Source organism: Callorhinus ursinus, unplaced genomic scaffold, assembly GCF_003265705.2.
Source record: "Callorhinus ursinus isolate GAN/ISIS: 27379988/994484 unplaced genomic scaffold, GSC_fseal_2.0 scaffold6, whole genome shotgun sequence".
Classification (NCBI taxonomy): Eukaryota; Metazoa; Chordata; class Mammalia; order Carnivora; family Otariidae; genus Callorhinus; species Callorhinus ursinus.
Genome location: NW_027397068.1, coordinates 2,436,945 through 2,464,905, shown reverse-complemented (window position 1 = coordinate 2,464,905; position 27,961 = coordinate 2,436,945). Strand labels below are relative to the sequence as shown.

The 27,961-nt window shown below is 38.8% G+C and overlaps 1 protein-coding gene, 1 long non-coding RNA gene and 1 pseudogene across 7 annotated transcripts in view; 2 read left to right on the top strand and 1 right to left on the bottom strand.

The window, feature by feature from the left end:
* Positions 1 to 25,166, bottom strand: LOC141372954 (uncharacterized). The gene is made up of 3 exons (XR_012378479.1): positions 25,047 to 25,166; positions 22,541 to 22,702; positions 1 to 2,380 (listed from the first exon to the last, which is right to left on the bottom strand). It is a non-coding gene; the product is annotated as an uncharacterized lncRNA (long non-coding RNA).
* On the top strand, positions 23,973 to 24,122 carry LOC112813658 (U2 spliceosomal RNA; annotated as a pseudogene).
* A 72-nt stretch (positions 25,167 to 25,238) lies between the features above and the next one.
* HMGN3 (high mobility group nucleosomal binding domain 3) overlaps positions 25,239 to 27,961 on the top strand; it is a 31,022-nt gene continuing 28,299 nt past the window's right edge. For all 6 annotated transcript variants that reach the window (XM_073893538.1, XM_025858504.2, XM_025858499.2 and 3 more), the window contains exon 1: positions 25,239 to 25,542. In XM_073893538.1, the coding sequence (XP_073749639.1) occupies positions 25,300 to 25,542 (243 nt within the window). In that variant the 5' untranslated portion in view covers positions 25,239 to 25,299. The remainder of the gene's footprint in view (positions 25,543 to 27,961) is intronic.

Sequence of the window (27,961 nt, the reverse complement as noted above, 5' to 3'; positions counted from 1 at the left end):
TCTGAATTTGTCTAAGGTACATTATTCAGCAACACAAAGACCTGATTTAAGTGCCTAGACCTGTTCACAGGTGGTCTGGAAAGACCAGGTCTTGACTGTTTCTTATTTCAAAAACTGTGGTAGGAAAACTCAGCTTCTTGGATATACATTCTCTAAACAATAGAGAGCTTTAAACAGATACCTCAGTTAACCTATTCCATTTTGAGGTCCTGTTCTATGAAAGTTAGTATATCTCCTAGACATTAAAATAATAGACTGAACTTACTAATTACGTAAACAACACAAATCTTAAAATAGAACCTAAATACACAAAAATTGCATAAACATTAAGATGTCAAGAGTCAATATTCCCATCACTTCCTCCATGAAGCTCAAGTGATCACCAAAAGCCGACAGGGAATTTCCAGCATTTAATTTTTTTGACCTCCCAAAACGGCAGTTTCACACAGTCTAACCTGATATGAAGTGGAAATACAAGCAGCAGGTGAATAATTTAAACTAGTTGCTCAAAGTACATTTTTCCAGTTGAAGAAAATCATCATAGGATTGGACACATCTTCTAGACACAACATGATCTTTTCAGATCATGACCAAAAGGGGGAAAAACAGAGGTTGAAAGAAACAGTGATTTGAGGATTACCTGGGAATAAGATGAATCAGCTAAGTGAGCAGAGCTGGAGCCCCAACAGCAGGTTGTTCTGATGTAGGCAATGAAATCATGATGCAGCTTGCAAGAGGAGGTGGGACAAACCCTAAATGCAATATTCTGACAGCTGATGGCCAAAGGCTTTTCAAAATCTGGGAGAACCATAAGCAAGAGAAATAAAAGGTCTTCCTGAGGCTATTCAATCAAAGTGATGACCAATGAGGTTGGTAGGAATGCTATTCAACTTACATGTCGCTATTATTATTACTTTGAATCTTAAGCTAACATAACTTTATTATAAGGTTTTTATAAGAATTAAATGAAATCATGTGATTGCACCCAATCACTGCTGTAAAGTGTCAATTCACTTCACACTCTCTCCTGGCTTCTCAGGGTTTGATCACAGATCTTGTTAAGTGAGGAAGATGTCTTTATTTATTTTTTTTAATAATTTTTTATTGTTATGTTAATCACCATACATTACATCATTAGTTTTTGATGTAGAGGGAGAAGTCTTTAAAATACAGCCTACAGTGATTACTTGAATAGCCACTAGCAGGTCTGTGTCAAAGGGTGCCATTCAAATGTAAAAACTGTAACACTCTTCTTTACAACACCATGAAAATATTTATGTTTGCTCCCCTCCTTCCTCAACCAGCATAAATTCTCAACAACAGTAACTTGGCTTCCACCCAGCACTGATCTAAACCAGTCTGATGAATGTCACCAATGACCCCTTGGGTTTCAAATTCCACGTAAACTTCAAAGTGCGGTGCAACATTGGCTTTTTCTTGGTGCCCTCTCTTCCCTCCCTCTTCTGCTGCTTCTCTTTACTGGTTGATTTCTACCTCCTTCCATCTTCCTTTTTTCTGGCTTCCCTTTTAAATGCCAATGCTCCTCAGAGCTCTTAGCTCATTTTCATGAGTTTCTCCATGGCTTTCTCCAAATTCACGACTTCCACTACTACCTATCCATATTCCTATCACCAGTATCACCATTCAGGTTGTCTGCTCCAGCCTCTGGCTTGTAAATCCAACTGCCAAATGAGTAGATCCACTAAAGACACCTCAAATTAAACATGGCTCTTAACTCCCCAACCCTCTGTGTTCCCATGGCACTCTGCTGATGACTTACCCTTGCATTTATCACACTATACTGTTGGGGTGTGAAGAACACATTATTATTATTTTATTGAAGACAGGAACTGTTTCTTATTCATATTAGAATTCCTGCATCAAAGCACTAGCACATGGTAGGCATACACTAAATAGGAGTAAGCAAGTACAAGTCTTGTTACTCTGCTGACTTTAACCTGACACAGAGCATCTCCACTCTGCATGGAGTTTTTTTTTTCTTTCCTTGACTCCTTGGCAGGTCTGGGTTATGTTTTGGTTACTGGTTTGCTTTGTTTTCAACTTTCTGATTGTTGCTGGGTGATTTCCTTGGAACTCTCCTAGTTGCTATGCTTCACACACTCTGAGATTTCCACTGGTAGCTAAATGGTCACATTTTTTTATCAGCCTCTTGAATGGAACAGAGTCTCAGAGAAGCTCAACTGCAAAAACACATGTATTTGTGGGCTCTACCATGTAGAGAAGGAGTCCGAAGGAGTCTCCTTATCTGTGCCCAGAGTCATCCTTCATGTCGTATTTCACCATCTGCTTCCTCAAAAAGGATTTTGCTTTCTCACTGTTCAACACTCCAATGTGAATGTATATTCCAATGGTACTGAATCTACAAATTTAAAAAATAAAGAGGTTCATTAACTTCAAAATAAGTTTTTCTAGCTTTTGTGGGATAAAGTATTTTTGTTGCTTTTCTTTTGAACTTTAAAACAGATATTCTATAACTGACCTTTTGTTTGTTTACCTGTTTTCAATGTCCTTCTACTGAACTCAGAACTGGGGAGAGACATCTTAGATTATTTGCCTTTTACAAACATGCTATAGTAAACCTTTATCTAGAAATGTTGGGAACTATGATATTCTGATTAATTGAATATTCCAGTTACTCCATCCAAAAATATTTCCAAATGCTTTCTCAACCCTGTTCTAGACATCAAGAGAAAATCAGAAGAATTTTAAAATACATTTAGGGGGGTGAAAAGTCTAAGACAGATGTATTAATTTGTGAACAACTTAAGACAACAGTAGCAAACCAGATAAATCCTTAAATAGGCTCCTGAAATGGACAAAAATACTACTGTATCCACTAGTCAATTTATTCTCCCACTCTCCAGCATAAGTATTCAAGATTTCTTCACTCTCTTCAAAAAATTCTGATTCAATGCTGTGGCTGCCACTGTTGCAACCCCTAACTTTACCACACTCCACCTTCACTCCTTCCACCTTCCCTGCTCTCATGCCCTTCTCACTTTTCAAGGCTAGCAGCATTGCATCTCTTTGACTCTCTTCTGCCTCCCTCTTCACCTTTGTTTACATTTAGATGTAATCCACATACCATAAAATTCACTATTTTAAAGCATAAAATTCAGTGGCTGTTAGTATGTTTACAAAGTCATATAAGTATCACTGCTAATTCCAGAAATTTTCCATCACCCCAAAAAGACATCTTACACTCCTCGGCAGTCATTCTTCATTCCTCTTTCCTTTAGCTCTTGGCAACCACTAATTTACTTTGTGTCTCTATGGATTTGCCTATCATGGAAATATAAATGGAAACATGTAATATATAGCCTTCTATGTCTGGTTTCTTTCACTTAGTTCATCCACGTGGTAGCATGTATCAATACGTCAAGGTTCTTCCCTGTGGTGGCATGTATCTGTACTTCATCCTCTTTACGGCTGAAAAATATTCCATTGTTTGGAAATACCACACATTGTTTATCTATTGATAACAGTGGATGGATATTTGGGATGTTTTTACCTTTTGGTTACTGTGAATAATGCTGTTATGAAAATTCATGTACAAGTTTTTGTATGAACACGTTTTTAGTTCTCTTGGGTATAGATCCAGGGGTAAAATCATATTGTAACACTATATTTAACTTTTTGGGAGAGGATTCCAATTTCTCCAAATCCTCATTAACACTTGTTCTTTTCCTTTTTTATTTCTATAGCTATCCTAATGGCTGTGAAGTAGTATCTCATTGTGGTTTTGATTTGCATTTTCCTAAGGACTAATGACGTTGAATATCTCTTCATATGCTTTTTGGCCATTCATATATCCACTTTGGAAAAATGTCCACTCAAATTTTTGCCCCTTTCTAATTATTGTTGAGTTAAATTTTTTTCATATATATATTCTGGATACTAGACCCTTGTCAGATTTATGATAAGAAAATATGTTCTCCCATACTGTGGGTTGTGTTTCCACTTTTCTTGATACTGTGCTTTGATGCAAAAAAAGTTTTTAATTTTTTTTAAAAGATCTTATTTTTAAGTAATCTCTCCACCCAGTGTGGGGCTCAAATTTACAATGCTGAGATCACTAGCCATCAGGGAAATACAAATCAAAACTTCAATGAGATACCATCCTACACCATTAGAATGGCAAAAATTAACAAAACAGGAAACATCAAATGTTGGCGAGGATGTGGAGATAGGGGAACCCTCTTACACTGTTGGTGGGAATGCAAACTGGTACAGCCACTCTGAAAAACAGTATGGAATTTCCTCAAGATGTTAAAAATAGAGCTACCCTACGATCTAGCAATTGCACTACTAGGTATTTACCCCAAAGATACAGATGTGGTGAAAAGAAGGGGCACATGCACCCCAGTGTTCATAGCGGCAATGTCCACAATAGCCACACTGTGGAAGGAGCTGAGATGCCCTTCAACAGATGAATGGATAAAGAAGATGTGGTACATATATACAATGGAATATTACTCAGCCATCAGAAAGGATCAATACCCACCGTTTGCATCTACATGGATGGAACTGGAGGGGATTATGCTAAGTGAAGTAAATCAAGCAGAGAAAGACAATTATCATATGGTTTCACTCATATGTGGAACATAAGCCATAGCATGGAGGACCATAGGGGGAGGGAGGGAAATCTGAAGGGGGAGAACTCAGAGAGGGAGACTGAACCATGAGACACTATGGACTCCAGGAAACAAACTGAGGATTTCAGAGGGGAGGAGGTGGGGGGGAGGGTAACAGGATGATGGGTACTAAGGAGGGCATGTGTTGCAATGAGCACTGGATGTTATATACAACTAATGAATCACTGAACACTGCATCAAAAACTAATGATGTACTATACAGTGGCTAACTGAACATAAAAAAAAAGAGCCGCATGCTCTACCCACTGAGCCATCCAGGCATCCCAAAAAGTTTTTAATTTTGATGAGGTCCAATATAGCTATTTTATCTTTGGTTGCTTGTGTTTTTGGTGTTGTCTAAGAAGCCATTGCCTAGTCAAATCTCATAAAGATTTACACCTATGTTTTCTAAGAGTTTTATAGTTTCAGATATTACATTTAGGTCTTTGATTCATTTTGAATTTTTGCATACTGTATGAGAAAGGGGTCCATATTCATTCTTTTGCATGAGGATCTCAAGTTGTCCCAGCACTGTTTGTTGAAAAGATTTCTTGCACCATTTGAATGATTTTGGCACCCTTGTCCAAAATTAGTTGACCACAGATCTATGAATTAATTTCTGGACTCTGATTCTATGACATGATCTATAGATTTATGCTTGTGGCAGTATCACATTGCTTTTTTTTTTGATGTAAGGTTTGAAATCAGGAAATATGAGTCCTCTAATTTTGTTCTTCTTTTTTAAGATTATTTTGACTCTTTGTGGTTCCCTGCAATTCCATATGAATTTTAGGATCAGCTTGTCCATGTCTGTAAAAAAGGAAAAAGTTGAAATTTTGATTGGGATTGTATTGTATCTGTAGGTTAATTTGGGTGGTATTGCCATCTTAACAATATTAAGTCTTCCAATCCAAGAGCACTGGATGTCTTTTCACTTATTTAGGCATTCTTTAATTTCTTTCAGCAATGTCAGTTTTCAGCGTACAAATCTTGTGCCTCTTTGGCTAAATTTATTCCCAAGTATTTTATTCTTGTTTATAGTTTTATAGTAAGTGAAATAATTTTCTTAATTTCATTTTTGTATTGTTTGTTCTAATATATAAAACACAACTCACTTTTGTATATTGATCTTGTATCCTGCAAACTTGCTAAACTTACTATAACAGCTTTTCTGCAAATAGAGGCAGTTGTACTTCTTTCACTCCAATTAGATCCCTCTCATTGAACAGAAGTCATAAAAGCAGACATTCTTTGCTTGTTCCTGATTTTAGGGAGAAAGCTTTCAGACTTTTGCCATTAAGTATGATACCAGCTATGGGTTTTTCATAGATAATTATTATTTTGAGGATATTCCCTTCTGCTCTTACTTTATGGAATATTTTTATCAGAAAATGCTTTTTCTTCTATTGAAATGATCATATTGAGGGTTTTTTTCCCCTTTATTCTATAATACGGTATATTTCATTGATTCATTTTTTATGTTGAAACATCTTTGGATTCCTGGAATAAATCCCACTTGATCATGCTGTATAATTCTTTTTATATGTTGCTGGATTTGGCTTATTAGTATTCTGTTGAAGATTCACAAGGGATATTGGTCTGTAGTTTTCTTTTCATGTTATGTCCTTACCTGGCTTTTGTATCAGGGTAATAGTGGCTTCATAGAATAAGTTAGGAAATTTTCCTTTCTCTCCTATTTTTTGGAAGAGTCTGTGAAGGATTGGTGCTAATTTTTCTATAAATACTTGGTAGAATTCACTAGTGGAGCCAAATGGTCCTGGGCTTTTCTTTGATATAAAGGTTTTGATTACTGATTCAACCTCCTTGCTTATTATAGATCAATAACATATTTTCTATTTCTTCTTGAGTCAGTGTTGGTAATTTGTATCTTCGTAAGAATTCGTCCATTTTTTCTAGGTAATCTAATTTGTTTACATATAATTATTTATAGCATTTAATTTTAAGCTTTTTTATTTCTATGAGGTTGGTAAAAATGTCCCCTATTTCATTTCTAATTTTAGTAACTAGATCTTCTGTCTTTATCATGATCAGTCTAGTTAAATATCTGTCAGTTTTAGTGATCTCTTCAAAGAACTAACTTTTAGTTTCTTTGATTTCCTGTATCATGTTTCTATTTTCTATTTTATTTATTTCAGCTCTAGTCTTTATCACTTCCACCCTTCTGCTTTCTTTGGGTTTGATTTGCTCTTCTTTTTCTTATATATTAAGTTAGAAGTTTAGATTGTTGATCTGAAATATCCCTTCTTTTTCTCATAGCTTACAGCTATAAATTTTCCTCTGATTACTGTTGTTTTTTTTTTTTTCGTGTCCCATAAGTTTTGGTATGTTGTGCTTTCACTTTTATTCATCTCCAAATACTTTCTAAATTCCCTTGTGGTTTCTTCTTGGAATCATTGGTTCTTCAGATGTGTGGTATTTAATTCCCACATATGTGTGAATTTTCAAAATTTCCTTTTGTTTTTTATTTCTAATTTCCTTCAATTGTAGCTGAAATAACACATTTTGTATTATTTCAATCCTTTTAAATTTATTGAAATGTGTTCAGTATGATGGCCTAACATATGGTCTATCCTGGTAAACATTCCATGCACACTTGAGAAGAATATACATTCTGTTGTTGTTGGGTTGTTTTCTATAGATGTCAGGTCTAGTTGGTTTATACTGTTGTTCAAATTCATTTCCTTGTTGATCTATTTCCCTATTCATTATGGCAAGTGAGATATCAAAGTCTTCAAGTATTATTGTCACATTGACTATATCTCTGTTCAATTTTGTCAGCTTTTGCTTCATACATATTGTCTCTGTTAAGTACATAGATGTCTATATTTGTTGCATCTTCCTAGCATATTGACCTTATATCACTATAAAATGTCCACCTTTCTCTCTAGTATTATAAATTAGAAAACTAATTTTTATTTTTAAGTCTATTTTGTCTAGTATTTGTATAGCCACTACAACTCTCTTTTGGTTACAAGTATCTCATTTCTATCCTTTAACTTTTAACATATTTCTGTCTTTAGACCTAAGGTGAGTCTCTTAGAAACATACTATTGGATCATTGGGGTTTTTTTAATTTGTTTTTTTGTTTTGTTTTGTTTTTAAATCTATCTGCCACTCTGTCTTTTAACTCGAGAATTTAATCCATTTACATTTAATATAATTATTGATAAGCTAGGATTTACTATCTATAGACATCTAGATAGATAAATTTTATTCTATTCTTCTATTTTGCTGTTTGTTTTATATGTGTCTTTTGTCTTTTGTATTCTTCAATTCCTCAATTACTGCTTTCCTTTGTGTTAAATAGATACTTTCTAGTGTTCTATTTTAATTCCCTTATAGAATTTATCTTTTACTATATATCTCAGTTATTTTCTTATTGGTTTCCTTGGGGATTACCATTAATATCTTAAGGTCAGCCAATCAACAACCTAAGTCCATCTGTAACCTTAATTCCTCTTTGCCATGTAACATAATTTACTCACAGTTTCCAGAGATAAGGATGTGGAAATTTTGAGGAAACCATTATTCTGCCTACTACAGGCACCTAAAAGTCAGGATTTGCAGACTTCTTCATTGAATGTTGCCCACAAATACACAATCACACACACACACACACACACACACACACACACACACACACACAAGATTCCACAAAATAAACAAGCAAATGACAAACTCCTGGTACTCTCCCAGTGTTTCCATATCTCAGTGTCTCACTGAATCATTTGTTATTGTGTTAACTAGACCTAGGCATTATCTTTCACAACTTCCTTTCTCTCACTCTTTAAATCCCATTCATTATCAAATCCTAGTTGACTTACCTCCCCCCAAATTTTCTGTTTCTGCATTTCTACTTCCATCATCCTAATCTAAACAATTTTTATTAATCTTTTCCTCATTATTATGTCCTAAGAAGCCTTTTTTGACATTTTTTCCTAATTGCCCTATCCACAAAATGTAAGCACCACAAATATATTGTATAGTTATGATTTATATATTTAAAAAAGTAAATATATTAAATACAGTTTTTTATTCACTATAGGATTAAGAATGGCTAAGTAAAATTTTAAAGTTAAAAGGTAAATTAGAAAGCTATCAACACTTAACTTAACTTTAAAACTGTATTTGCTGAGTAACTCTTTTTTAATGAATAAAAAAATTTATTAGCTATTTATTACAAACCAGGTAGTCTGATTGATGATTTTGAAACACAGTATGTCATTTAAACTTTTATCTACAAGTTTTAATTTTTATCAAACTTGTATATGTACATTGTTTTAAATGTTAAATGAAGCTTACTATGGAAAATAGCAATCCTCTACTTTTATCCCCCTTCCCTTCCCCAATTTACACTAGGTAAATTTTAATGTAATTTACATGCTTATGTAAATTGCAATGTATCAAATATATGCATAAATGCAAATGAGCAATTTATATAAATACATACTAATAATAGAGGTGTAATCAAGTTTTTCTTAAAAAACCATTAAATTGTATTTTCCAGGGGCACCTGGGTGGCTCAGATGGTTAAGTGTCTGCCTTCAGCTCAGATCATGATCTGAGGGTCCTGGGATTGAGCCCAGCGTCCCACTCCTTGCTCAGTGGGGAGCCTGCCTCTCCCTCTCCCTCAGCCCTGACCCCTGCTTATTTTCTCTCACTCTCTCTCTCAAATAAATAAATAAATAAATATATATGTATGTATATTTGTATTTTCTAGCAAAAGTATAATTAAAAACTGAATTAGGGGTGTCTGGGTGGCTCAGTCGTTAATTGTCTGCCTTCGGCTTAGGTTGTGATCCCAGGGTCCTGGGATCGAGCCCTGCATTGGGCTCCCTGCTCGAAGGGGAAGTCTGCTTCTCCCTCTCCCACTGCCCCTGCTTGTGTTCCCTCTCTCGCTGTGTCTCTCTCTATCAAATAAATAAATAAAATCTTTAAAAAAAACTGAATTAATTTTTTAATTAATTTCTTAAAGTTATTTTAGTTTTGACTTTGACTTTTGCCTGATGTTGGAATATAAAATTCAATTTAATTAGCTGCTAGATACCAATTCTGATAGTGTTGCCCTTTTTTTATCATTTGATAAGATGAATGATGAGTTAACTTCTGTCAAAATAAATAACATAATATAAACTGCTTTTATGTAATTCTCAAAGCCCAACTCACACACAAAAGCATTAAGATCAAACATAAACAGCATCTAAGGTAGCCGAAAACAGCCCATACCCATGCTCAGACCATCTCTTGTAATATGTATTCAAGATCAAATAATCTTACAAGACAAAGTCCCCAATTACAGCCATCTATTCCCTGTTGTTATGTAGCCCTGATTTTGCATACATTTTGTGCATCATCCAAAAATCCAATGCCAAGGTTGCTCATGTGATACCTCAAAACAACACTAAAACCCAATGAGAGATACTAAATACTGAGGAAAAAGATTTTATCAATCAGAGTTGAGCTTTGGAGGGTCACAAACTATAATAATAATAGCTAAGATTTTTTTTGCCCCCAAATGAACCAATTTTTGCCCTGTTGGGGGGTGATATCACCCCTATTAAGAGTTCATGGTTGGGGAGCCTGGGTGGCTTGGTTGGATGATCAGCTAACTCTTGGTTTTGGCTCAGGTCATGATCTCAGCGTTGTGGTATCAAGCCCTGTGTCAGGCTCCCAGGCTCAGTGGGGAGTCTACTTGGGATTCTCTCTCTCCCTCTCTCTTTCTCCCTCTCTCTCTATCCCTACCCCCGCTCCCAGGCATACACCTCTCTCTCTCTAAAATAAATAAATAAATCTTAAAAAAAAAAAAAGAGTTCATGGTCTAAACAATCAGCATTTATCACTTGTATTCCTAAAATCATCTCCTAATACCTCTCAATACCTCCTTCTTACCTCTCTGATGTTTCTTTTTTTTTTTTTTAAGATTTATTTATTTATTTATTTGAGAGAGAGAGAATGAGAGATAGAGAGCACGAGAGGGGAGAGGGTCAGAGGGAGAAGCAGACTCACCGCTGAGCAGGGAGCCTGATGCGGGACTCGATCCCGGGACTCCAGGATCATGACCTGAGCCGAAGGCAGTTGCTTAACCAACTGAGCCACCCAGGCGCCCTCTCTGATGTTTCTTTACAATGCTGTCAGAATGATTTTCCTAAACAAACTTTAATCACCCCACCTCCTTCCATGCTTTCAGCAGCTCTCCAAATAAAGCAAAAAAACCTAACAATGCCTACAAATTATGCATGATCTGGTCCTAGTTCACATCATCTCATATAATAACCTCCAACCCTTCCTGCACACCAGCAACACTGCCCTTTATTTCACTGAACCACCCTCTTGCCACAGAGACTTTGCATGTGCTGTTCTGCCCGAAGACTCTTCTCTGCCTTCTTTGCTTATTTAAAGGCTATTTCTTCAGACTTTTGCTTAATCACTCCTTCCTCAAGGGATCATTTTCTGTTATTCCCAATTTTATCAAATCTACCTTTAATAAACTGTAACATGACCATATCTTCCCTTCAGTGACACTCATTACAGCTGCAATTTTATTTGTTCTGTAAGTTCTATAGTCCCTAAGTTTTATGCCTTTTTTTCACCAGTATCTCCCCAATATCTAGCATAAATCTGGCACATAGTAAGTGCTCAATAGTTTACTGAACGAATGCATAATTGATGAATTGTGTTTTAAAGAACTCAAAAGGTTAAGTAGTTTGAATTAGTGAAAAAAAAATCATTGAGACCCATACCGTAATTGTCTGCAAAGGCTTGATGAGGCAAAAGTGAAACTATAATAACAAATATAAACTATAAAAACAAGCAATATGACTCTAGACCTTGAGTCTTCTATTAAATTGTATTCCAGAAATCTTATTTTAAAGTCCAATTAAACAAATTGTGTTTGACTGAGAGTTGCCATATTGTCACCTAGGGATGTTATCAAATATAGTAAATGCTAAAACTGTTCCAAATGTAATAACTATTTGATACTTCAGATCACATCCTGAGAACCTACAGTGCCTTAGGGACATTGTTGCAAGCCACAATTATCACAGCACAACTCAGCAGTCACAGATAACACATGCTTGCTTTCAGCGATCTGTCAAAAATGCTGCACCAGTATTCTGCCTCCCAGCCTTCTGCTGTGTCTGGGCTGACGACAATACCCTGGCATACAAGCAGGCACAGAGAAGTAGCTCTTACAAGCCTTAGGGTGTGAAGGCAGCTACTAACCTCTATCCACAGAAAATGGCTTTCATGCCACTTATTGCACAAGCATTTAATACTGTCGATGATGCTGAGGATGGCATTAATGTAGTGAATAGTATGACAGGTTTTAGTCAGAAATTTGGGACTTAGTCCTATTCCCATCACTAACCAGTTGCATGACCTTGGAAAATGCATTTGACCTCATTAGACCTCTGTAGAAATTAAACCAGATGAGAGGTTGAAACACTGACACTACTAAACTCTCCTGCTAATAATTTTTAACCATGGACCTTGTATTTCAAAATATTATGTCTAGAAAAAAATCACTTAGTGAGCAACAATTGTTTCATTTTTTTGTTTTGTTAAAAATTCTGACAAATCTCTAAGGGGGACTAGGAATGGTGGCCACACAGATGGAGGAAGCTGTGGGAGGCAGAGGGCAGTGTAGGTGATTGGGCCAGAAGGAGATGTCAATTTTATCAGGTAATTAAGAAACAATTTGATGTTCTGTTTTTACAGAACAAAGACCTATAAAACTGAGCACATTAGGGGGAAAAAAGCCCAGCAGAAGTATGATTTTGTCAAGGAATTTTGAAATACTGAAAATAGCACATGACATCTCATTATTACCTTTGTAATTATTCAAAGATCTCAGATTAGACACACTGTACAAGATGATCGCTGAAGTCCCTAGAAAAAGTGCACTCCAAAATGAATTTCTATTAAATGAACTTTGGGAATGACTGACTTCTGTAATCAAGTCAGGGAATTTTTTTAGGAGGCGGGCAGTAATCTCTTTTACATATAAAATTATATGTAAGAAGACAAAAAAATTAAATTATATAGTTCAAGGGAAAATATATTTTTCTTGCAAATATGCACTTTATAAATATTTTCTAGCAATATTTTAAATTCATTTAGATTATGCATTTTCAGTGGGGCACTGTTGCACCAAACAGGACGAAACTTGTTCCTTGGGGAGTGTTAAGAAAGAGTGGTTGAGTTTTGGGTTTTTAGGGGTATCACATGAGCAGCATTGACATTGGATTCATGGAAGGTACCAAATGTATGCCAGGTCAGTTCTACAAAACTATGTCTAATAGAAGGCTGTGAATCAAGGACTTTCTCTTGCTCAATTGTTTGATCTCAAAAATCATATTTCAAGAGGTGGCCTGAACATAGGTACGGGCTGCTGTTGATCTGGTGATGTTGTTCCTCATGCTTTCAGGTGTGAGGTGGAGTTTGAAAATTAAATAAAAATAGTTCATATTTTATAGCTTAACTTGATAAAAAGTATTTGATATGTTATCAGTTATGTCAAGGGCTAAAAGGAAAACTTTCAACAATATCTGCATGATAAATTAGCAGCTAAATTAAAAGTTACATTTTCACACCAAACAACCAGTTTACTAAAAATAATTAAGAAATTTTAAATTTTTCAATAATTTTACTTTTGCTGGAAAGTAACACTTTTGAATGATTTCTGAAAAAAATTCAGCTACATTGCTATCATTATTATGTGTTTATATGTATTGCTAGAATTTGACCCTTCTCTGGAATTTAGTCTCTTTCAGCTTTTTTTTTTCATTTAAGAGCTCTCTCTTTTAAAATATGAGTTTCTAAGTTTATGTAATTTTTTTTTCATTTAAGGATGGAAGTGATCATCACATTTCCTATATCCTAAGTGGAACAGAATGCCATTTGTTTTAATTTTGCCATTTTGATAAAGGGAGAAATCAATAGTATACAAGGATTTTATATGTTTGAGTTAAACCTTTATGGAAGGAGGGCCATGTCAGCATCTGAAATGAAGATTACTTCTTCAGTCTAAAGACACTGATATACTAGGTTACGTATTCTGAAAGGGGTCTCAGTACAGGGAAGTAGCCAAAATGAAATTCTTAGAAATGGGCTACAATGTTGGGAACAATGCTAATTCTTAGATTGTGGGACAAGAGCTGTTCAAATCCTTCCTACGTAAAGTCAGTTGATCCTCACCTTGTAATTAAATTTTTCTCATGGTTTCCTTATAGGGTCAAAAGCAAACATGAAGCTTCGTATTATTTTCTCTTTGGTCTAGCAAGAGATGTTAGTCAAAATAGTGTAAAACACCAGACTAAATTAAAGATCGAGAGATCTTTATGGATGGATGGAAGAGACAGACAGGATTTAAGGGGTTTCCCCTTGGACAGAAAGTGAGTATTCTGTGTGTGAGGAGAAACGTGTGCACAGACATCTGGGTGGTTAAAGAGAGGCACTGTGCCTGAGATGCTAGTGTACTAGTTTTCTATTGCTGCTGTAACAAATTATCATAAACAGTGGCTTAAGACGACAAACTTTATTGTCTTACAGTTCTATAGGCCAGAAGTCCAACATGTCTTCCTGGGTTAAGAATAAGGTGCTGGCTGGGCTGTGTTCTTTTCTGGAGGCTCGAGGGGAGAACCTGTTCTCCTGCGTTTTCCAGCTTCTAAAGGCCATCTGCATTCATTGGCTCATGGTCTCCTTTCTTCTCTAATTTCAGAAGTGGTGGGTTGAGTCCTCTTCACGTGGAACCTCTCTGACACTCCTTCTGTGGTCACATCTGCCTTCTGACCGTAACCAGGAAAAGTTCTCTGCTTTTAGGAATCCATGTGATTATATTGGGCCCACCCAGATAGTCAAGGATAGTCTCTCCATCTCAGGGTCCTTACTGCAAAGTCCGTTCTCTGTTTTCACATATTCATAGGAATATCCTGGGAATTAGGATGTGGATATCACTGACGGACAGTTATTCTGCCTTCCATAGTTAGTTAAACCTCAATATCTATTTTCTTCTTTTCAAAAGTAGAACCTCCATGTTATTTACTGGAGGCAGGGAACATCACTGCTCAGAAGGAAAACCATGCTTCCCAGCTTCCTTTCATATGTTTGATGTGACTAAATTCTACCATGGGATATAAGTGGAAGTGCTATATGCAGCTTCTGGAAGTTGCCTTAAAGAAAGAAAGCACTTCTTTCTTTCTCTTTTATCCTTCCTGCTGGCAAAAATGTACACATGAGGAATAAAGTTGGATCAGTCATCTTGGAAGATGACATAGAAGCTGTATAATGAGGGTGACAGGATGATGAGATAGGAGACTGCATCCCAGCTGGTCACGGAGCTACCATATAAACCCTGTGATTTCATTTTTTAAGATTTATTTATTTGAGAGACAGAGAGCAGGGGGAGGGGGGATAGGAAGAGAGAGAATCCCAAGCAGACTCCAGGCCAGGACATAGAGCCTGATGTGGGCTTCGATCCCACAACTCTGAGATCATGACCTGAGCCAAAACCGAGAGTCAGACACTGAACTGACTGAGCCACTCAGGCGCCCCTCAACCCTGTGATTTTAATGTGAAGGAGAAAATTAACTTCCACCTTCCTAACTTCTGTTATTAGGGGATTTTGATGCTCAAATGTATTCCTATCAAATATACAGGGTGCAATGACATTGACCATCCAAAGCATAGAAAACAAGATAAATAGATAAGGAATGAGAAATGAGGACTTGGGATTTCTCCAGGCTTTGGCCAGCTAAAGAAAGAGAAGTCATGGATGTGGCCATAGAAAACAAAACAAGAACAAAAAAAACCAATCAAACAAACAAACAAAAAACCTCAAGAAGAAGGTGTAACCAAAGCGATGCAATGGAGGTGTAAGGTTCAAACATAGCAGCCTTTTCACTGTGAGAGCCTCTGCTCGTTGTTTTTCCCTGTAAACTTTGAAAGAGTAAAATTTTAATTTTAAAAGTTAAAACCTTATCAGTTTTCCCTGGCGGAAAAAAAGGACCCAAAAATCTCAGTGGCTTAAAATAACAAAGGCTTATTTCTCATTCACTACATGTTCACTGCAGGTCAGCAGGGAACACTGCTCATTTCAATAATTCAGGGATCCAGGCTGAGAGAAGCTCATCTTACTGTATGCCTCTGTTCATGACAGCAGGAAAAAGAGAGTATGGTGAATCATACACTGACTTTTAAAAATGGTGCTCAGCATAGCACACTACTCACAGTAGCCAGGAGGTAAAAGCAACCCAAAGTCCATAGGCGGATGAACGAACAAACAAAATGTAGGATACTCACACAATGGAATATTATTCAGCCTTAAAAAGGAAGAAAATCTGTCACATGCTATACCATAGATGAACCTCGAGGACATTATGCTAAGTAAAATAAGCAATCCACAGTGACAAATACTGCATGATTCATTCCATGTATATGAGGTACCTACAGTAGTAAAATTTATACAGAAAGTACAATGGTGGTCACAGGGTTGGGGGGAGGGGAGGTAAAAAGGGAAGTTGTTATTTAATGGGTACAGAGTTTCTAGTTTTGCAAAATGAAAATGTTCTGGGTTTCATAAGAACATTCATGTGAGTATGCTTAACACTACAGAATAGTACACTTAAAAGTGGTTATGATGGTAAATTTTATGTTACGTGGTTTTTACCACAGTAAAAAAAAATGGTGCTCAGGAAGGACAAACGTCACTTATGTTCACATTTAATTAGCCAAAGTAAGCTTACATAGCTAGGCCTAACTTTAAAAGTGGGAGGAGGAGAAGGGTAATCCCATTAGAAGTAAAACCAATGAACAGTACTGATTATTACCATAGTCTTCTCTTCTGGGCATGAAATAGTTCTTTCACCCTCCCTCCTGCAAACAAAATGCATTTACTCGATCCCTTTTGAGAGAAGAGAACTCGAAATCCCAGTGATGACATCAAGCTCAAAGCCCAGGATCTCTGGGTGATGCACGGTGGTCTTCATTTCAGAGAATACTAGCCTCTAAAACGGGTCCATGTGCATCTCCTCTTGATCCAGAGACCTGACCCTCCCTGTGGTGGAGCAGAATCAGGGTGACTTTAATAAATGCTTTAATACAATAATCCTTCAATAAAAAAAGGAAGAACGGGAAACACATGGCAGTCACTGGCCTATTATAATTCTGATATTAGACTGAGCAGAAGTTTTAGGCCTCCTACCCAAAGCTGAGGAACTGTCCCTGAATAGGCTTCATGTAGGCTTCCTAGGAGGGGTTCCCCTGGTATTTATCTCCACGGTCCTTGGATCTTCCCTTTGGGAGGTTCCTCCTTTTCCATTATTCTTCTTGACCTTGTCTGAAGTAGGCAGTGAAGAATATATTTATTTGCCTTAGAGGTTGAGCAGTTTTCTCAGCACACTTCTTGTCCAAGGGCCCAAGGGTCGTTTTAAGTCTCAAACAGCCAGTGGCATTTAATCCAGGTTGGTGCCTCTTTTAGCAGTGAAACCGTCTTCCCAACTTAAACTTGTTTGACTTCTTACCTACCCCCACGTTTCCTTTCTGGACATAGGACTCTGTCATATTTCTCTGCTCTCTTGACCCCGTGCCTGTCTCCCGCCTCCTCCCCCGTCTCTCTCTCTGTCTCCATCTCTGTCTCTATCCCACTGTTTCTCTCTGTCCTTCTCTCCCTCCTTCCTTCCCTTCCTAATTATAGGTTCCTTGAGCCTAGCAGTGAGAACACCGTTCCCCCTGGACCACTGTATGTTACTTTGAGCTATTTGGTCCAATTGAAAGGCATTTCAGGCCAGCACACCCTAATCCATGCTCAGTGATTTGATCCTTGCTACAAAGCTGAGTTTGTGTTGCCTTGTGGTGCCTTGTGGCTCAAAGTATCAATTTTATCCTTTACTGTTTGGGTTGAGAACCAGTTGCCTTTGAATCCCTGAATTTGCAGACTCTCTAGTCTTTTCTATTTATCATTGCAAACTGACCAATTCTTCTCCAAACGTATCTCTTTCTTGTAACATTGTGCCAAATGCAGTTGATAGCAGCCAATTAAATGGTAGTATTAATGTTTTCAATCTTTTTCCTAAAGTTAGGTGTGCCTTCTACCTTCCAATTTACTGCAGGCAACACTTTTTCCAAATGTTTCATCACCAGAAAAATCCATTCCTCCAGTCTTCAGCAAGAGTTTCTTTGATTCTCTCTGACCAGCTCTTAAGCCAATTCCACATATTTTAGGGTTTATTTTATTATTAAAACAGCACCCCAAGCTCTTAGGTTCTAAGTTCTATGTCATTTTGGAATAAGGTAGATAATCCTGTGATAACAAATTTCCCCAAATACCAACAGCTTAAATAAAAGGTTTATTTTCACTTATGTCCCATATCCATTGGAGAGGATTTCAAAGGGCTCCATTCACAGTGGTCACTCAGGGACACACATAGACAGTCTGCATCTCAACATCTGCGTCCATAATCATAGATTCAGATGGATATAAAGCTGGAAATATTTTCTAAACAACACTAATAGAAGCTCCATGGCTCTGAGGTCAGATGCAGGGAACAGAACCTGTTGTATCTAATTTAAGGAGGAAGAGATACATTCAAGGAGTCAAGGGCTTGTGGACAGCTGGGAGGACTAAAGAAACAGACTCTACCTTGAACTTTCAGAAAACTCCCAAAGTCGCACCCCAGAACCAGGTCATCGAAGGAGCTCTGCTTCTTCTGAAGTCAGGACTCCACTAGCGTCAAGACTCCGTGAGAATAAAAGTACTTTCTCAATCAGGAAGCCACCATTGCTCCCAGTTCCAGACCACGCCTCACCTGCTCCAGTCTATGTCTGCAGAGCGGATGCAGGGAGTCCTGCCTAGCAACACCCACAAAGCCTGTGCCTGGGATCTCTGAGGATATTGTTGCAGGAAAAGAGAAAGCAGCAGATACAGCAGACATAGCCTAGTGTGGCCTCCTCCTAATCACCACTCCACAAATCTCATGCTAGTGCATCTAATTGGCCAAATCCAAATCACACCCAGAACCCGAGCTGCTCTGGGATGTGGTTTTTAGATTCTAGCATCGACAGTACAGGGAGGCATACTATAGCAAAGATGGAGTTGAGCCACAAGCCAACATATCCATCCCTTAACACATGGCAGTAGGCCATAGTTTGGGGCAGTACATTCTACAGCAACAATAAAACTTGTTTGTAATGTTTATCTCTGCCTATTTTAAAGTAATTTTAAGAGGTTTACACTAAACATTCATAATCAGGCCCTTAGGGATTCAGGAAAAGTTAAAATTTTTCTGTGTTCTATTTTATAATCTATGGGGGAATATAATATACTTTCTTTTTTCTGTATTAGTAAACATTTATTTTTATTTATTTTTTTAATTTAAATTCAATTAATGAACACATAATGTATTACTTGTTTCAGGGTACAGGTCTGTGATTCATCAGTCTTATATAATACCCAGTGCTCATTACAACAGTGATATACTTTCTTCAAACAAAATATGTTAAGTACTATGCTGCAGGCACATGTGCATTCCTACAGTTTATTGTCTCCAATTTTCACACCAATCCTATGAGGTGGTGTATTCGTTAGGGATTATACCCAGCTGCACGTCACAGGCACCCACCTACCATGGCTTGATCAAGCAGGTGCTTATTTCCATGCACAAAAAGTAGTGGAGTGGTACAATCCAGGGCCAGTACAGAGACCCGCAGCCCTGTCTTTCTCTTTCATCCTTGACTTGTTCCACTCATCCTCTTGGACATAAGATAAATGTTCTACTTCCAGACATTATTGCCAACTTCCTGGATGGAAGAAGGAGAAGAACAAAGGCAGAAGGCAGCTGTGGGGCTGGGTCTGCCCCTGCCCTGTCATAGGTGCTATTGATACTACGACCTTGTGACGTCTGCACACATCTCATTCACCAAAACAGCGTTGCGTAGCAATCTCTCTCTGCTGGGGAAGTGGAGAACTAAAGCTTTTGTTTTGCTTTGGCCAGGTCTAATGTCAAAAATCAGAATTCTGTCAGTAAGACCGAAGACTAATGTGAATATTGGGTTAGTGACTAGCAGTGTCTGCCTTGGATCAACATCATTATTGTCATTTTAGAGCAACAAAAAAAGCAGATGTCAAAGAGGTTAAGTAATGGGATGGCAGTTCAATGACTTGGAATTTGAGTTCAAGCCGAATGGCTCCAAATTCAGGGATTTTTGATGAGGATTTATTTAAAACATAGTTAAAACTTCAGAAAAGTTTTGACATATCCTATATATAAAGAAGTAAATTGGATTATTCAGAAAGCAAATTTTTAAAAAATTTGTTAAAGGTTCCAAAGACCAGAAGTGGGAGCAGGAATGAGAAAGGGGGGAAGGATGAGATTTTCTGTGGGAATAACACAATTCCATGCCTCAAAAAAAGCAACAACAACAACTCTGTGTAAAAGCAGCCTTAAAGATTATGGCACTTTTCAGGCTAGCTTAAAGATTATGGCACTTTTCAGGCACTTTTCAGCTACCCACTGCTGGGTAAAAATGTATTGCCTTGAGAATTAGGACAGTTATTAACCAAGCTAACCTGAAAAATCTCCAGTTGCCATACGGTGTTTTCCAGAATGATTCACTTGACTTTCATTTCCCTAAGCCTGGATTTTGTTTATTTGTTTTCATTGAGGAAAGAACATGGTTCAATCTGCCCTGAAAGGCAGGGCCACTGTGCATAGTGACAGGAAAGGGGCTATTGGATGTTTCTTGCAAGATCCCAAAGATTCTGAGGTTTGAGGAAATGCAGAAGACATCAGAAATGGGTAGACAAGATCCCCAGCTTCGAAGGCAGGGTGCAGTCCCGTCTGAGAGTGTACTGGCAAAGGCAGTAATCTACAAGAATGTGTAACTCCGTCTGAGAGACCTGCAACATCCCCTAACGAATTTCTGGCACTTTGCAGCTTGTGGGTTTTCCCCTAAGGGGATGAGTGGTGTCCTTACTTTGCTGCGTCCTCACCATGAAGCCTCAGGAGTCCCTTCCCTGAACTTTCACCTCCTTGTACACGGCTGGCTCTTGGCACCAGACACGCTACCAATCTGGCAGAAAGGGATGGCTGGACAAATGTAGCCCAATCCCTGGTTCTTGCTACTGAGCATGGCTAATTCATCCCCAAAGAGTCATCTGGGAGCCACAAAGAGCAAATTAATTACACTCCGATGAGTTTAAGCAGCAGCAATAAGAAGGAGAGGTAAATAACACAGAGCTTGAACCTGAAAAGGACTGGGGGTAGGAAAACTGTGTAGAACATAAATAGGGTAAAGAATCTGCGCACAGATTAAATTTGATTGAAAGTTGGGAAAAACAACAAGTTGGTTCCTGTTAGATCACAGAATGTCCTGGCCCCCTTGCTGTTAATGCAATTACAAGGTATGCTTGTACAATCACTGAAATAATACATTGAAAGGGTGTGGTTTGTGGAACTTTGAGCAGGTTAGGTTCCCTTTGAGGACATGGGGCCCGGGAATTTAATCTTGTCAGGGGCTCAAGGAGCTGCCCAGAGCACTGCCAGCGAAGATGCGAGGAGGTGCTATTCTAGGGATCTAAAAGTGTACAGTTTTTAATGACCCTCCATGCTCCTTACAAGTAGAGAAGAGGAGGGGGAAGAATGCAGAGTAAGCATGTAGTGCCAAGCAAGACTGGAACCGAGGAGAGATGGAGTACTTGTGCTTGCTCAAGAGGAGGTCCATGGTAGGGAAATTTCACCCACAGAATGATGCTCCTTCTCTGGAAGTGTGTTGAGTAGGCAGCAGGCTTTTACAGCATTCGAATCTAAGTACTGGCATTCGGCAAATGGTTGTTGAGAACTAAGGCCTAGCCTAAAACTCTCAAATTCTAGTATAAGCATCGTAGGACAGGGGCGCCTCGGTGGTGCACTCAGTTAACTGTCCGACTCTTGGTTTCCGCTCAGGTCACGATCTCAGGGTCGGGAGATCAAGGCCCAAATCGGGCTCTGCACCCAGCGCAGAGTCTGCTTGAGATTCTCTCTCCCTCTGCCCCCCCCACTTGTGTGTGCACACTCTCTCTCATAAATACATACATACATACACACATAAAAGAATCATAGGAGAAACTTGTTTGAAGTGCAGACTCCCAGGTCTAGTCATTAAAAATTCTGATTCAATAACTTGGGCTTAGGGTCTGGGTACCTGCATCAGGCAGCTCCTGTGATTTGAGGTTGCTGGCTCTTAGACCTGGTTACTTTGTAAAAACTATAACATGGTCTCTGCAAAAGTTAGCGTTCAGCAAACCAGAGATTTGACTAATAAAAATACAAACAAAATAAAATATTCCTTTGCCACCTCTTGTCAGTTGTTTTTGATGTTTTGTTATATTCCTGAAATCACTCACCTCTGGAAATCTTTGGCCAATTTGCTGAAGAACAGTTTATTCCAGAATTACAGAGTTATCAGAAGCAACCATAGATTCTAGATATTAATTCTCCAGCAATTTGCCATTAATTAAAGCAAAACCCTGCCTGTGCCTGCCTGAAACAGGGAAGAATGAACAGATCAGGAGGGAGATGATAATTTCCCTTCAAAACTTCCTTTCAAGATTTGAAGATTAAGCACCCTTCTTCAGAGGAAGAAACTGCTGGAACCCCAAATATCCATAAGATTCATTAGGGCTGCGAAGTAGCTTTACTTCACAGTACTACCTATCCTAAATACACCAATACCTATCCTAAAAATACATTTCAAGTCTCAACCTAGAACACTCACACACGCCTCCACGCACACGTGCCCATACATGCACAACTATATACGTACATGTGTGGTGTGTGTTTATGTGGAAATGTATGAAAGACAGAAACATTTTAGAAAACACTACTTACCTTTACCATGTGAAATGCACCCTGATATTTTCCATGCTCTGCCCTTTCTTTTCTTCTCCTTTCTCCCGCTCTCTTCCTTAATGATAGTCATGATACCACCAATGGGTTTGCCCTGCTGTTCTGAAAAATGCTGAGGTAGGTATAAGATTCCAACTGTTTTGACTAGGAAAGAAGGGGAGAGGAATTGGAATTGGAAAAGAAGTTTGTTCACTAATTTTTCTTTCTTTCTTCCTCAGGCAGTAATTCCCTTCATTTGTCCACTGTCCATCTTGGCTAAGATAGTCTCCACATCTTGTAGAGAAGACTTTATACTGGCTTAGAGGTTGATGTTTCGAAGCAAGTGAAACACTCAGCAGAATATACTGATAAACACATGAGTCTTTACTTCTTACCAGGTTGACCTTGCCGCCTCACTGTCTTGCATGAGGCATGCTCATTTCTGCTCAGTTGTCTTTATCTCCTAACCTGGAATTCTACCTACCCACTAAATTATTCTCTTTGCCTACTCTTTCCTCCACAGGTCTGTGCTTATTTTCTCAGACCTTAAAGCTACTGAAGCTATAGGGAGAACCCTCCATTCCAGAGTGTTCTGCTCAGGCAGGTGCAATCCACTTCAAAGGAAAGAGGATCGATGCTGTTATTCATTTCAAAACTAATCTGTTATTTTCATCACTTGTAAATGAACTAAGAGGCTCAAATGACCCAAGGTTCCCACAACCAACTTTCTTTATCCAACTAGCAAATTTCATTTTCATTGCAACTATTTTATTATGTGCAGTAAAAACATTCACAATTTTGTTTGCTGTTGATTGCTTAGCCTTGAAAAATATAAACTAAAGAAGCCAAATTGTGAGCTGCTTTTCCTCACAGAGGGAAAAATTCACCCTAGACTACCTTTGTTGTGAAACATTTTGATCTCCATAAAGAAAAAATTTTCGACCCAGATTACAAATGCTACCCAGCATCCTTCCCACACATATCTTATTAAATATGTCTTCACTGGCTTTTTTTTTTAACCACCAAGCATTCTGCAAATGAACTCTTTTCCAAGACAACTCCATTATAAATATTATTTTTATGGTAAAATTATTAACCTCAAAGTTTTTATCCAATTCTCAAGCAAAGAACTTGTTTTATCCGAGTTATTTTGAGCATATTGTGATCCACTGAATGCCCAAAAGCAAGAAATCTACCAAAGACAAATCTGTCAAAAGAACCAGTTTGAAAAAGATCCCCTATTGGGGCAATATGAGCATTAAAAAATAGTAATAATGGCAATAGGATGAAGCATATCAAATATATAAAAATCCATGAGTTCCTAAAGATATTACAAAAAGAAAGTCATTGACCACTTCTGGAGTTTGCTGGGATGTCAATTCATTATTTTGAAACTTAATAAAGAAAAAAGCCATGCATTAAAATTAACTACTTGATCACTTCTCGGCCTTTTGGCTAAGATCAAGTGTAAAATTAACTACTTGATGACATTTAATGCATATTTGCAGCCTCTGCATGACCAAAGTGGACTTGGCCATGTTTGTGATGTAAGACTTCAATATATTTTCCTATGATGTGAACTTTTGCCTTCTAATATGATTATGAAACCAAGCTTGCCTAATTTTGCTTTTCCTATGATTTCTTAAGAATGAAATTATTCAGTATGGTCTTTTGTATTTGACTTCTTTCATGTGGCATCTTGTTTTTGGCATTCGTTCACGTAGGGATATTTTGTTCCTTTTTATTGCTGAGTATTATTCTATTGCATATGGTTACCACAGTTTGCTTACCCATTCACTAGTGCTTTTCCTGTATCTGCTGAAATGATCATATTTGTTTTTTACTTTATTCTATTAATATAGTGAATTACATCGGTTGGTTTTTAGATGTTAAACCAACTTTGAATTCCTAGGATAAACCTCACTGGTCATGATGTCTTATCCTTTTAAATGTTGTTGGGTTTGATTTACTAAAATTTTGTTCAAGATTTTTGTGTCTATGTTTATAAAGGATATTGGTCCATAGCTCTCTTTTCTTTTGAGATCTTACACTGGTTTTGTTATCAGGGTAAAACTGATCTCATAAAATAAACTCAGAAGTGTCTCTGCAATGTCAGTTTAATGCCTTGCAGAACTTTGAGAAACATTAAATTATGTCTATTTTAAATGTATTTATTTAAATATATGTTTCAAATATAATCTGTTCTCACCTTGTTCATTCTTTTTCTAATTTCCATAACAAACATATCCCATTCAACTTCAAGCCTAGTTTGAAGTTGGCTGAATTAGTGAGTGATTTGTAATCACAGATTTTTAGGAAACGAAAGCTAAGTAACTTTTGAGATTATTGTCATTAGATATCTAGAAAGGGAAACTGAGACCCTTAGAAATTGCCACACTCTCCCAGAACAGGATATCTTCTCACTCTTACAGGTCTCCATCACCTAACATTCATTACAAGCCTTTACGGGGTAGGAAACGTATCAAGTGCCTGCTGTGCATATACTTACACTATATAGTTGATGTGTCCAGCCGTACTCTTGTTTCTGATGATAAAGGCCCACACTCTTCCTACTGACAGGATCCAAACAGGGAGCAGCAAAACGATCAAACTCCAGGACCGTGTGGCTTGGAGGTTACTAGTTGAACTGGGCATGCTCAGTCACCAGGCAGATTTTTTTTTTTTTTTTTTTTCGGTGAAGTGGAAACTACAACAGCGCTTACCGTGTGCGCTGAGGTGGGCGTGCCCTCGTGGAATTTAGAATGTTGCCGCAGCCAATGGGGCCTCGCGGCCGGCTGCCGGGGCTCCTCATTGGAGGAGCGGGGAGGCGAGCGAGTAGAGGGCCCCTGGAGGGAGCCGCGGAGGTGCAGGTCGGAGAGGCCGGGCTACGCCGTGCCCTGCGCGTGAGCAGCTGCAGCGGCGGCATCCAGCGGCGGTGTCTGCAGTTCCAGCCCGTTGCTTTACTTTTTAGCTGCACGAACGTAGTCATTATGCCGAAGAGAAAGGTAAGTCTTGCCAAAAAAGATTCAAAGGCCTTCAAATTGTGCTTACAGCAGATCTTGTCATTGCGGTGGATTGCGCGGAATGCGCTTGGTAGTAACTCGGGGTTTGCGAATCTCTTTGCTTCTCCACGCTTGTTTTCAGATGCCTGTTGCGGACATTCCTCCTTCCCTCTCTCCCTCCCTGCGTCCTCATCGGTTTCTGACTGTTACTTTCTCTCCAGCGACGCGGCTTCCCTTCTTTTTGAACTCATGCTAGCTGGAATGGTTTCCACCTCAAACAACAAGAAGCAAAAGAGCTTTCCATTCGCCCTTCCAGGAGGGGAGTTTCCTCTTTAAAACTGCCGGGTTGTGATTAGTGTGGAGGGAAAGCAGTGATGGGGGCGGAGGGGGGGGGGAACAAGTCCATGCACAGGGAGATCGAAAAAAAAAAAAATAAGTCGGGCAGATGTTGGGGTTATTCCCAGGTGGGCCTAGCCCACGGCTGGGCGCGCCGCGTTGGCTCTGAGGCCAAGGGAAGGGAAAGCCATGTTTAAAATAGCACTCACCCCCCTGCTCGCCTCCGCTGCAGACCCGTATGTACCAACTCCCGTGTCAATCAGGGCTGGGGACGGCGCAGGCGGGGCCGGGCGCCCGGGACCTGCCGGCAGTTCGCGGCGGGAGCGGCGCAGTTAGCCACGCGCAGGACGGGACAGCGCCGGTGGCGCCCACTGTGGTTTGCCGAGGAATGGGGCCACCGGGTCCACTCCGGCGACCCAAGCCCACACTCAGTCGGGAAAGGCGGGGTGTGCGTGCTCCCGCGCCCCTCGATACTCACGGGGAACTGGGGACATTTTCGTCCCAGCTTCAGCTCCTTGAGGACTATTACGTCCCCTTCCGCGCGGGCCCGGGACACGAAGTATCTAGCACCGCGCTGCATGTTTCCCTTGGGGTCTGGCCGCGACTGGTCATTGTCTCGGGGAGGGAAGGGAAGGCTTTCCTTCACCCAGAGAAAACCGGTGTGTGGCGGCTGTAACCTAAGAAAATGTTTTGCACCCTCCCACTGCCTGCCAGGAGTGTAAACCAGTGTGTCTTAAATTTGAGGCAAAATTACAAATAATTCCTGCTTTATCAGTTAAAGACTGTGGCCTGATTTGTGTCAGTGAATGCATTATTTTATAAAAATACAGAAGCTTTTGCCTTCTTACCCGCCATTACTAAGAATTGGATGGGAACTTGTCTCCTCCACTTTTTAAAAAACACAACAAAAGTTTGTTGTGGTTTTTTTTTAATCTTAAGAGTTTATTGTGCACATACTGTGAGCTTCGTACTGTGGGAAGAGTTTGACTTGTATTATTTCATTTACTCCTCAGTACATCTTGAGAGGTGTTAACGCCATTGAACTAGGGTTTGAATACCTGAGTTCCCCAACGTTTCACCAACCAATAGCTAGTACCAAAGATTTAGTGGTGGGCGGGTCAAGTCGAATTTAGGAAATGCAAAGAGATTAGGAACCTGAGAAGATGGATGGCATGTTAAGAGTACTAATACTTGAGATTCATTATTTAAATTTGTTTATGAAAATATTGCTTTCCAGGCCTGTTTTACTAGAACTAGGGTATTTAAAATGATACCACCATTTTCAACACTTATCTGAGGTTTAATGACTACTTGGGAATTCTAGTAGAGTCAAAAGAACCAATCATCAGGAGATGAGTTATGGAGTGAATTCGTGCCATCCCTTTTCCTGAGAATTATTAGCAAATTTAAATGAACAGTAAGTTAGAAGCTAGCCAGGCATCCTGGGACTAGGGGCAGACTTGTATACAAGCGCCTGAATGTCATCCCTCAGGACATCAACATGTTCTTCAGAGATGGAAAACCTGTCCTTGATTAATAGGAAGGCTTTTCATTTATACCTGGAGCCCAAAGTTGATACCTGGACAGAAGCAGCCACAAATTTAACGTAGTTACCACACCATCCCATCTATCAGTCACACCTTAGAGCTGCCTCATGGAATCCTGGAGGTCACTGGAGCTTACTGGTAAAGCCTGCCTAGATGCAAAGGAAAGACCTGAAGACAATCTGTGCCTAGCACTTCCAGAGCTATAAAGCTGGGGCACCTGCTAAAACATTTACATACTACTCCACGTTATTTTTCTTGACTAAAGGACTGCCTGTTCTACGTTAAAATAAATTTTTTAAAAGTGCCCCTGCGATACTTTTTTGCCATCTTGGCCCCCTTTTTTCAACTTGTTCCAAAAATCAAGAAAAGTTATTTAATGAACACCTGTTTAGGCTGTTCTGCAGAGTAAGATCTGGAATCCTAGCACTGCTTTAATGTCATGGGGATACATCGTTCGCTCTCATGGAGCTTATATTCAATTCATTGAAGATGATAAGAGTAGCAGGCACAAAGCACTTGAGTAACCTTAAGACTATATA